This window comes from Oncorhynchus mykiss, chromosome 11, assembly GCF_057628025.1.
Source record: "Oncorhynchus mykiss isolate SJ-2025 chromosome 11, ASM5762802v1, whole genome shotgun sequence".
NCBI classification, from domain to species: Eukaryota; Metazoa; Chordata; class Actinopteri; order Salmoniformes; family Salmonidae; genus Oncorhynchus; species Oncorhynchus mykiss.
Window position 1 is genome coordinate 64280483 of NC_143032.1, and position 12295 is coordinate 64292777.

The window sequence follows — 12295 nt, forward strand, 5'->3', positions numbered from 1 at the left end:
AGGGGATGTCCTCACTGTCTGAACATGCTAGAAAAGGACCAAAGTACGGTGCTTTTAGAACACAAACCCTCCCTAACGTACACTGTATGTCTGATGTGTGTGCTGTGAACTACGGGTGTGTATAAGACGTGCGTGGGTGTGTGCATACCTGTGCCGAGATACCGATAAGCAGAAGCCACTTCTGCTGTTCGTCTGTTCTGTAATTTATGATCTGGCAACCGGCCAGACTGGCGTGCCGATCAAACACTTTGATTGGCTGAGAGTCCCCCTCCATGCTCCAATGGTAGACGGCCGCTTCAGTCACCAAGGCGACGGTGTTGACAGAGATCCACTTCCAGAACATGACTTCCTCTGTCATGGTGTGAGCCTTCATCTTACTCTTCATCTCAATGTTGAAGATCTGCAGGCACTTAGCAGCTGAGGACAAAGGGAGGGCAAGAGGAGAGACCAATATAACAATTCATAATATTGTTCTATATCTATGGGAGATACAGTGAATGAAGCTAATGCTAAACTGTAGCTAGTGAACTGCATCTTTGGGTAGCTAGCTGACTATCCAGGACAATGGACTTCCTTCCAGGTCTCCATGAGATTTGTACTTTGTTTGAACAATCCCTTTAAGTTCCCAGCAAACTGGATTTCCATGATGGGTCAAAAGTGTGCTATTTCCCTGTCCAGTGAAAGAGCGTGACCGGAGTGGGGATAAAGAGCGAGGCCGATAGGTAGATAATACACTCAATGACCTAATATATAGTATCTAGCAGACAGATCCTCCGGAACAACTGTGGAACTCTTCCCCAGGTTGTTCCTGTAAAGGAGAACATGTTCTGAATCTCTTAATTACATGGATGGTGAAATAAAAAGGTAAATAAATAGACATACATACAAACATGCATCACAAATTCCAGGCCCAAGTGCTCTAACAGAGACACAGAACGTGGCGCAGCGGTCTAATGCACTGTATCGCAGTGCTAGAGGCATCACTACAGACCCTGGTTTGTTCCCGGGCTGTATCACAACTGGCCGTGATCGTGAGTCCCATAGGGCGGTCAACAATTGGACCAGCCTCGTCCGGGTTAGGGGAGGGTTTGGCCGGGGGGGGGGGGGGGGGGGGCGCTATACTTGGCTCATTGCGCTCTAGGGACTCCTTGTGGGGGGCCGGGCGCCTGCAGGCTGACCTTGGTCATCAGGTGAACGTTGTTTCCTCCGACACGGTGCGGCTGGCTTCCGGGTTAAGCGGGCGGGTGTTAAGAAGCGCGGTTTGGCGGGTCATGATTTGGAGGATGCATGACTCGACATTCGCCTCCCGAGATTGTTAGGGAGTTGCAGCGATGAGACAAGATCGAAATTGGAGAGAGAGAAAAATATTTGGGAGTGGCGGCAATGTTTTAGCAGCGGCGGGACGACACTGCTAAATCAGTATAGGGGAAACACTTGAACTAGCAGGCTACTTAAAGGATAGTGAGAGAGAGCTACTATAATCAGTGTTGGCTACTATGGAACTGTTCTAGTCTCTGGCATGCTGAGAGAAATTAGTGAGGAAATAAAACTCCATCCTTTACTAACCTCCCATATGACAACCATTGTAAATGGAACTAAGCCCGAAGGACATCATTTAAAGATGAAACTAGACCAGTACTGACAGCATGTCCTATAGTTTCAGGTTTAGACAGTGAGTGAGGAATAGATGCGGGTTTCAGAGACCACCACGCGTAGGTGAAGAGGTACGACATACCTGGTACGCTGCAGAGAGAGATCTAGAGATGGAGAGGAATACCTCACACACACACACACACCTCCTAGTGTGTATGATATCTGATGAGGTATACCACACACACAGTCAACCAGCATACAACAGGTCATGCTAGCATGTACGGTTCTCATAAAAGCATGTGTGGGTGTCTGTGTTTGTGGGGGGGACTGACAAACTGAAAAGTTCCACACTTGAGATGTCACAGTCAGGAGACAGTTACAAAGTGTGGATTCAAATGTACAGAGTCGAATGCTCATCCAAACGATCTCATCGATTTAGTTACTTTTCAGAAGGAATCAGAATACAGTGCCTTCAAAGTATTTACACCCCTTGACTTTTTCAACATTTTGGGGTTACAGCACAAATTTAAAATTGATTAAATTGAGATTTTGTGTCACACACACACACACACACACACACACACACAATACCCATAATGTCAAAGTTGGAATTATGTTTTTATAAATGTTTACAAATTAATTTAAAAAGTGAAACGCTGAAATGTTTAGAGTCAATAAATATTTAACCCCTCTTTTACGGCAAGCCTAAATAAGTTCAGGAGTAAAAATGTGCTTAACAAGTCACATAATAAGTTGCATGGACTCACTTTGTGCAATAACAGTGTTAACATGATTTTTGAATGACTACCCCATCTCTGTACCCCACACATACAGATAATTGTAAGGTCCCTCGGCCGAGCAGTGAATTACAAACAAAGACCAAGGAGGTTTTCTAATGCCTCGCAAAAATGGGCACCTTTTGGTAGATGGGTAAAAAAAGCACACATTGAATATCGCTTTGAGCATGGTGAAGTTATTAATTAGCCTACACTTTGGATGGTGTATCAATACACCCAGTCACTACAAAGATACAGGCCTCCTACCTAACTCAGTTGCCGGAGAGGAAAGAAAATCACTCGGATTTCACCATGATGCAAATCCTGACTTTAAAAGAGTTCAAATCAATGGCTGTGATGGGAGAAAACTGAGGATGGATCAACAACATTCTAGTTACTCCACAATACTAAATTACAAAGTGAAAAGGAAGCACGCAAAAAAAATTACTTTAAAAATTCATTTGCATCCCGTTTGCAATAAGGCCCTAAACTAAAACTGCAAAAAATGTGGCAAAGAAATTAACTTTATGTCCTGAATACAAAGTGTTATGTTTGAGGCAAATCCAACATCACTGAGTAGCACTCTTCATATTCTCAAGCATAGTAATTGCTGTATCATGTTATGGGTATGCTTGTCAATGGCAAGGACTAGAGAATTTTGGGGGGATAAAAACAAATGGAATAAAAATAAGCACAGGGCAAAATCCTAAAGAAAAACATAGTTCAATCTGCTTTCAACAGACACTGGGAGACAAATTCACCTTTCAGCAGGACAATAACCTAAAACACAAGGACAAATATGCACTGGAGTTGCTTACCAAGACAACATTGAATGTTCCTGAGTGGCCAGTAACGGTTTTGACTTCTACTTGAAAATCTATGGCAATACTTGAAAATGGCTGTCTAGCAATGATCAACAGCCAACTTGACAGAGCTTGAAGAATTATTTTAAGAATAATGTGCAAATATTGTACAGTCTAGATGTGCAAAGCTCTTAGAGACTTACCCAGAAAGACTCACAGCTGTAATCACTGCCAAAGGTGATTCTAACATGTATTGACTCAGGGGTGTGAATACTTTTGTAAATTAGATAATTTGTGTTTTTCATTTTCAATAAATTTGGTTAAGAAGGAAGGGAAGCTTTTATGAGAGACATGATGACCACAGACAGAAGAGACAGACCAGAGACCACAGACACAAAGACAGCGATAACACCACAGACAGAGAGTGACAGGCAGGAACTCACCGTCTGAGAGAAGGTGACAAGAAAGCAAGCAAGGGAAAGAAAGCCAAGAGTCAGTCTGAGAAAAATAGGTTGAGAGCAAAGCAGACATCTCAGAGATAGAAAAAGGGAGAGAAGAAAAAGAGTGAGACGAGACCGAGAGCGAGAGGAACACTCACCCTCTGATAGATGACAGAAAGCAAGGGAAAGAAAGGTAAGAGTCAGTCAAAGAAAAAACGAGGGGGAAAGAGAGAGGTAAAAAGAGATGTGCAAAGCCTGAAGAGATAGCATTAGAAGTAAGGCAAACCGAAACCGACAGAAGACTAAATGCGCCTGTGTTTTGACAAAGGGGTAGAAGCAGTGGCGTAAAAATCAATTTACATGACCAATTTAGTACATTTAGGCAATGTGTCTGAGTGCACTGACTTTTGTTTTTACAGCACGGGAGGAAATAGTGCATTATAACACAGATACACCCAACACTGCATTTGACAGCTATGTTAAAGTTGGAGTTACATAAACAGCAATCCTGTGTGCTATACTTAAGCAATAAGACACCTGGGGGTGTGGTATTTGGCCAATATACCACAGCTAAGAGCTGTTCTTAGGCACGACGCATCGCAGAGTACCTGGACACAGCCCTTAGCCGTGGTATATTGGCCATATACCACAAAACCAAGAGGTAACTTATTGCTATTATAAACTGGTTATCAGCGTAAATAGAGCAGTAAAAATAAACATTTTGTCACACGGTCTGATATTCAGGGCTCAAACCACCCAGTTTATAATGCTAAATAACACACTATTGCTTTTAGATAACTTTTTCAGAACAAACATGATGTTGAAATAGGTTTCTCATGTAGTAATTTTTTTTTATTTGACCTTTATTTAACTAGGCAAGTCAGTTAAGAACAAATTCTTATTTTCAATGATGGGTTGGTGGCTGAACTGCCTGTTCAGGAGCAGAACGACAGATTTGTACCTTGTCAGCTCGGGGATTGGAACTTGCAACCTTTCGGCTGGTCGTCCAATGCTCTAACCACTAGGCTACCCTGCCGCCCCAGTGATAATGATTTAATTACTCTAGTAACAGCATTGGATTAACAAGTAACTACGTAGTAAGTGCATTGCAACAGAGCGTTTTGTTGGTTGTATTACACCAGTGGAATAAGGAGCAGTGAGGGCAGGGGTCAGGGAGCAGGGGTGTCAGGGAGCGTCCCAAATAGCACCCTAATCCCTACACAGTGTGCCATGGGCCCTAGTCAAAAGTAGTTTGCTACATAGGGAATAGGGTGCCATTTGGGACTCATCCACAAGGATGTGGGGTCGTGGTGGTAGCCTACCTTTCAGGGCGATGACCTTGCTTGTAGGGTTCATAATGGCGCTGTCAGCGGAAATGGGTCGCCTGCTGGGGTTATTGGGGTCAGCCATGTCTATGATCACCACCTGGTTTTGCTCACCCACCTTCTCCCGGATGCAGATGAATTTGTCAGACTCCATGGTCAGGTAGCTGAACCCGATGTTGGCCGGATTCACCCCTAGGTTCTGCAGCTGAAACACACCGCAACACACTCAGCCATTAAATGCAATCTAAGTATTTCAGAGGCAACTGCTGTAGTCAACCAATAACCCTAAACACGTGTAGTACAGATCAATGGATTTGAAATTAGCAATGTGGGTATTTGACCTCTTTTGGGCTAGTTGAAATGTGTGCCATTATTGCTCATATCTAACCAATCCTTTAGGACTACACCAGCGCTTAGGTGTACAGTACAGACAAGGGGTCATTTGGAATTGGGCAGTGCAGTCAGTGGCACAATGTAAAGATATGAATCTACAACTGATATTTTCTGGAGTCGTACAAGGATGAAAAAAAACTAAAGTTGCCAGTTGATAACATTTGCCTTGGGTCAGGGAAAACAATTCTCTAAACACTTACTCTATTAAAATACCTGCTGTTCTGGTCCAATTTTCCAGAAGGATATTCTTAAAGGTTGTTTTACAAGGAGAAGGTTAGGTGGAGTTACATAAACAGCACAGTCAGGCCTGGGAAACATGGCATAGGGCAGGCAGACAACAACAGGGTATTAGGATGACTCTGGAAAGCTTTATGTGCTGTGACAGCTGCTATTAATCTGGCTTTTACTGAGGCATTATACCAGAACATACAGTAACAGTCATTTTCCGCAACTTATTTAATTCAAATAACCCAACACTCCCAAATACCAAACTCTACATAGTAGTGCTTGAGAGAATCTCAAACGCCAAACAATAATTACTATTTAATTACCATGCTATTATGTTATTTCTAAGTAAATACAATGTAAACAGCAGACTAAAATACAAATGCTGTGTAACCATAAACACTGGCTGATTCAGGTCAGGCCTCTGCTAGTGGTTTCAGAGACTCAGATGGGAGGGCTTTCCGGGTAGGCCTAGAATGTGCCCTGATCTCCAGTGTCCCCCCCGAATGGCACCCTATTCCCTAGTGCATGTAGGGTCCTATGCCCTATAGAGAATAGGATGCCAATTGGGACATAGATCTGACCTAGAGTTAGATTAGATGTGAACTCTCCCAGCAGGTCATACTCTTCAAAAAGAGATAGATCTCCAGATAGGAATGCGTGATCCTCAGTAGTAAATTATATCCATCATTGAGCTCATTGTTGTCCTAATGAGGAGAGCTGGGCTGAGGAGGGGAGGCAGTATGGCAGTCCTATGGAACCCTATTCCCTAAATGTAGTGCACTAGAGGGAATAGGATGTCATTTGTAACTTAGCCCAGAATGACAGAAAGATGGATTAAGATGGGGGGGTGAGTAAGCTAAGGCAATAGGGGAGGGAGGACATACCATGTCTAGAGAGAGGAGTTCCTATAATACAGGGCTTGTGAAAGGCCTGGGGAGGGGTGGCTGAGTCACTGGAAGCATCTCCCCGCTGCCCTCCTTCATAGAACATTCCAAACTAAATCACTCGCAACCACAACCCAGTGTCTTCAGAACCCAATCTCTGTGCACACATTGAAACGCACACGCGTGCGTTTTGACCAATCATATCAGCTCTGAAAAAGACCTGATTGGTCAAAAGACCAATTAGTGGGAAAAAAAGATCAGAATTAGGCTGCCTGTCTAAACGCAGCATCTGAGGCGGCAGGCCTGCCTAAATGTGTATGTACTCTAGTCCTAAGTGTATTGTATTTGCTAATAACACAGCTCAGATTTGTTCTCTGCATTCCTCTGGCTTTACATTTTCTAAAAACGATAATAATAATGAATATTAACTGAGACATTATCTGATAGAGCCGGGAAGATACCAGTATCGCGATACTCGTTAGTATAGTGGCAAGGAAACAAAACATTACGTGGATTTAACCTTTTAAGAAGAAAAACAGATTTCTCTACAATCATAAATAAATCAGGAATGAACTACACCATGTCTTCCTCACATGTAGTACAACAGGACTACTCATGGTCTGTCAAGTTATAGAATTTTGAGAGATTTAAACAATATTGAAATCACCTTGGTCACAACCAAACTGTCAATGCTATCTCCAAGATAGGATATACATTTTGGTTCAAATATGTTTATTTTAAATTAGGTTTTAGAGTCATAAAGCAACTGAGGTAAAACTACATTTCTACTTTGACTACCACTGGAATAAGGGGATTGTGTTTGTCAACTTCGTAAAACATCAACTCAGATTTTTTTCTAACATCAATTCCATCAGAGTGCTGAAAAAGCTGATAGAATTGTTACGATTTTTTGGGAGGATTTTCAAATGAATAATTTTCTACATTTGAAAATTATTGTTGAACTTTTATTTTTAAAGGCAAAAATAGGTCTGTTAGTACTTGTTGTCAAGTCCGTCAGTGACTTATCAACTCCGTCACTGATGGCTAACCCCCTTAAGATCAATTTGTCAATATTGAGAAAAAAAATATTTATATTACTGTTCTGCAACATACACTTAAACAATGCATTTGCTGTCTAAATGTAACAGATAATGTTTGTTTTATAAAATGTTTAACGTGCTGAATCTAGAAAAACATGCCAAAATGCAAACTAAATGAGCGCTGGAGCATTATACAGCGTTATGAAATAAAAAATAACTTGATATCTATATGACATATTTGAATAATCTAATGTTAGAATTACACAATCAAGTCCTTTAAACGCTTGAAAACAAATGTGAAAATGTTAATGCCTTTAAATGGTGTCTGACAGAGTTGACATGGGCTTAAATCCAGTTCATTGCATTTTATGAAGAAATTAAAGAGTTAGGTTGTTCCTTTACATGGTGTGATAGCTGATACTTTAGTCTTTCAAAATAAATATTTAATATAAATAAATTAAGAAAAATATGAGAAAAAAAGTAGAGATTCTCATCTTTCAAAAATTCCTGAGCTGTCAGTTTAATGGCATGTTAGCCTGCCATATTCAGTATCACCACTCTTGCTATAAAAAAGTCAATAATATAGGCTAACAAAAATAGACTATAGTTTAGGACAGCTCCTTCCAGTTAGGTGTATTGTTTCAACTGAGAGAGACTGGTGTGGGTGTGTTATTTTTAGAGTTTCATTCTTTAGGCTTTGTCCATATCAATGTGTTGTGCAGGAGGGTGGTAAGCAGTAATAAGACTGACTGGTTGGCTGGACATCAGCCATTAGTTCCGGTGCAGACAGAGCTGTTCCAGCCGACAGCAGTGCTGTCAGAGGTGCTCTGCTGGGCATTATGATCATGATCTCACTTCCCCTTCCTGCCCTGATGTGATTTTATGGGTTAAATTGGCCTGCTTACCTAATCTGTCTATTAGTGGAGACAACAGCAACAGCCCTGAGCAGGGAGCTGCTCTTCTGTTAGTACTGGAGAGTAATATCCCAAAGCAGGGAGCTGCTCTTCTGTTAGTACTGGAGAGTAATATCCCAAAGCAGGGAGCTGCTCTTCTGTTAGTACTGAAGAGTAATATCCCAAAGCAGGGCGCTGCTCTTCTGTTAGTACTGGAGAGTAATATCCCAAAGCAGGGAGCTGAAAGGCAACCAGCTGATGGACAGGCAACAGAGACTGACTGGGACCAGAAATCAACCCAGGCATTTAACACACCAGACAATTTTTTTGCCAAATAATGGTAATTATTTATGTCCAAAAACACACAAAAAAACTGACCCAAAGATGGACCAGCCCATCTGGCATTTGCTCAAAGTGCCCTATGGCCAATCTGTTTATGACTGGCTACATACCTCACAGGTCTCTCCCTCTCACTAGGGCAGACTCAGACTGAGGCGAAACTACAGGGTATTGAACTTGGGACTTTTGTGAGACTCATGGACTCCATTAGCCCACTGAGCTAAAGCAAAGGTTGGGTGTTTTCAGCAACATCTGGCCTACATAATGTAGAACCTAATTTGTCCCAGACTGAGCCCCAAAATACATTATTCATCTGCTAATAGACTAACAAACACAATGTATCATAAATTAAATACTAAAGGGCACAGATCACTGATCCATTTACATTGAATAAGTCTCCACGAACACACACGAGTAGGGTCAGTCAGTCAGTCCTGGGAAAAAGGAGTATTAGACTAAACACAGCTTAGTGTTATTGACATGTTTAAGAACACACAATGAGACACTGGCAATGTTAATTTACAGTGTGCGTGCCTATATTGGGGGTGCTATGTTTATGGCTAACCTTATACAATTGGGATAAGTCCAGCAGTAGTTGTACATAAAGCTAAAACAACAAATCCAGTCTCATCTGTGTGTACAGGGCAGTGAATGTCAACCCAGACTATACTGTATAATGCATAGAGGATGTAAATACCAAGACAGGAGAAAAAAAAAAGAAAAAAAAAACTTCAGGGCCAAAGTCCTCAGTTAGCAAATTCCTGGCATTTCTCTCTCAGCTGGAGCCATGGCCGATCACAGCAGCCTACCAATCAGAGCAACCTCGAAAATAAATCATACATGGAATAAAAATAAAGGGATACACTATCAATCGATTTGTCTGGTAAAATCTTGCTCAAATAATGTTGTGTTGCCTTTCAATATATGCATTTGTAGCAATGGAGGGGGAATAACCAGAGTAGGGCTTGAACCAGCAACCCTATATACAGTGCCTTGCGAAAGTATTCGGCCCCCTTGAACTTTGCGACCTTTTGCCACATTTCAGGCTTCAAATATAAAGATATAAAACTGTATTTTTTTGTGAAGAATCAACAACAAGTGGGACACAATCATGAAGTGGAACGACATTTATTGGATATTTCAAACTTTTTAAACAAATCAAAAACTGAAAAATTGGGCGTGCAAAATTATTCAGCCCCTTTACTTTCAGTGCAGCAAACTCTCTCCAGAAGTTCAGTGAGGATCTCTGAATGATCCAATGTTGACCTAAATGACTAATGATGATAAATACAATCCACCTCTGTGTAATCAAGTATCCGTATAAATGCACCTGCACTGTGATAGTCTCAAAGGTCCGTTAAAAGCGCAGAGAGCATCATGAAGAACAAGGAACACACCAGGCAGGTCCGAGATACTGTTGTGAAGAAGTTTAAAGCCGGATTTGGATACAAAAAGATTTCCCAAGCTTTAAACATCCCAAGGAGCACTGTGCAAGCGATAATATTGAAATGGAAGGAGTATCAGACCACTGCAAATCTACCAAGACCTGGCCGTCCCTCTAAACTTTCAGCTCATACAAGAAGACTGATCAAAATTGAACTTTTTGGCAACAATGCAAAACGTTATGTTTGGCGTAAAAGCAACACAGCTGAACACACCATCCCCACTGTCAAACATGGTGGTGGCAGCATCATGGTTTGGGCCTGCTTTTCTTCAGCAGGGACAGGGAAGATGGTTAAAATTGATGGGAAGATGGATGGAGCCAAATACAGGACCATTCTGGAAGAAAACCTGATGGAGTCTGCAAAAGACCTGAGACTGGGACGAAGATTTGTCTTCCAACAAGACAATGATCAAAAACATAAAGCAAAATCTACAATGGAATGGTTCAAAAATAAACATATCCAGGTGTTAGAATGGCCAAGTCAAAGTCCAGACCTGAATCCAATTGAGAATCTGTGGAAAGAACTGAAAACTGCTGTTCACAAATGCTCTCCATCCAACCTCACTGAGCTCGAGCTGTTTTGCAAGGAGGAATGGGAAAAAATGTCAGTCTCACGATGTGCAAAACTGATAGAGACATACCCCAAGCGACTTACAGCTGTAATCGCAGCAAAAGGTGGCGCTACAAAGTATTAACTTAAGGGGGCTGAATAATTTTGCACGCCCAATTTTTCAGTTTTTGATTTGTTAAAGTTTGAAATATCCAATAAATGTCGTTCCACTTCATGATTGTGTCCCACTTGTTGTTGATTCTTCACAAAAAAATACAGTTTTATATCTTTATGTTTGAAGCCTGAAATGTGGCAAAAGGTTGCAAAGTTCAATGGGGCCGAATACTTTCGCAAGGCACTGTAGGTAAAAGGAAAGCATGCCACCTGTGGTATAGAGGTTCAGATCTCGACCATGTTAGCAGATCTGTTAGTGCTGTTTTGCCAACTCCTCATATAAAAAGGGCACCATATTTTAAAATGGAACTGGTGAATGTTGGTGGGCTCTGTTGGCTGCATTGGAACGAGTGGGTAGTAGACATTGGCAAATGGTAATTTGCTGGGGAGTGTCCAGAGAGAAAGAGGTCTTTAGTGAAAGGCAATTTCAGTCTTGATGTTGCCACAGCAACGAGCCACTGAAAAGGAGTGAGGTGGGCACGTCACAAACTTTCTCTTTGGCCCCAAGAAACCGATGGATAGTTGGTGTTCTCCAACATGGCCTACTAATTAAAAAATATGACACCATCTAATCAAGCCACATCCAAACACCGTTGAGCCATAGTTTATCTAACTGCATACATTTATCGTAAATCACTCAATTCCAACAAGAGTTCATTGCTTAGTCCAGTCACTGGCTGTATTGTCGGGTCCGCTGAAAGTAGACTAACGTTATAGGCTATACCAATACGATCTGACTGTTCAAATTTTACAAGTCATCATCTGCCCCACAGAAGCTAGCTAGGCCTGTGTGTGTCTATATTGGGCACTCTCCAAGCAGCCCTGTCAGATTCCATTTAAATGCGGTATGGTGTTTCTATGTCTGAAAAACTGCGCGAAAATGCCTCCTGTGTTTTTTCGGCTGTTAGCGTCTTCTTACCTGCAGATGTTCCTGAAATCGTATCGGCAGTATCTGAGCCATTTTTTAGGCTTTTTGTGTTTCGAGTGTCCGGAGAAAAGGAAAGGGGAAGGGGACACGAGGAGGAATGAATGTTGTCTTATTAAAAGTGCCCCAAAAGCTCTCAAAGGTAAAATACGATGTACAATGAAAGGCGTCTCGCCGGCTAACGTTGATATCACCCGAATTCAGTGCTGCACTCATTCAGTAGCCTAACACCCAAACAACACTCCTGAACCAAAACTCTACGCTTCCGCTAAGTAAAATAGTCCACAACAATTAGACTTTAAAGCTCTGAGAGAAAACAAACAAATTGATGGAGCTCAAATGTTTATGGTATTCTACAAAATAACACATTTGCTATTCATAAGCCCCACAGTCGGTCAATAGGATTCCCCCACAAATACCAATGCAATGGCAAAAAAATCGGTGTCCTCAATGTACCCCTCCGCAGCCCCTTCCCCCTTAATTTTTTT

The 12295-nt window shown here is 41.7% G+C and overlaps 1 protein-coding gene across 3 annotated transcripts in view; it reads right to left on the reverse strand.

Annotated features, from left to right (window-relative positions):
* cltcl1 (clathrin heavy chain like 1) overlaps positions 1–12277 on the reverse strand; it is a 42792-nt gene extending 30515 nt beyond the window's left edge. For all 3 annotated transcript variants that reach the window (XM_021621794.3, XM_090190916.1, XM_021621792.3), the window contains exons 1-3: positions 11802–12277; positions 4935–5142; positions 149–417 (exon numbers count right to left, since the gene is read on the reverse strand). In XM_021621794.3, the coding sequence (XP_021477469.3) occupies positions 149–417; positions 4935–5142; positions 11802–11843 (519 nt within the window). In that variant the 5' untranslated portion in view covers positions 11844–12277. The remainder of the gene's footprint in view (positions 1–148; positions 418–4934; positions 5143–11801) is intronic.
* Positions 12278–12295: the final 18 nt, after the last annotated feature.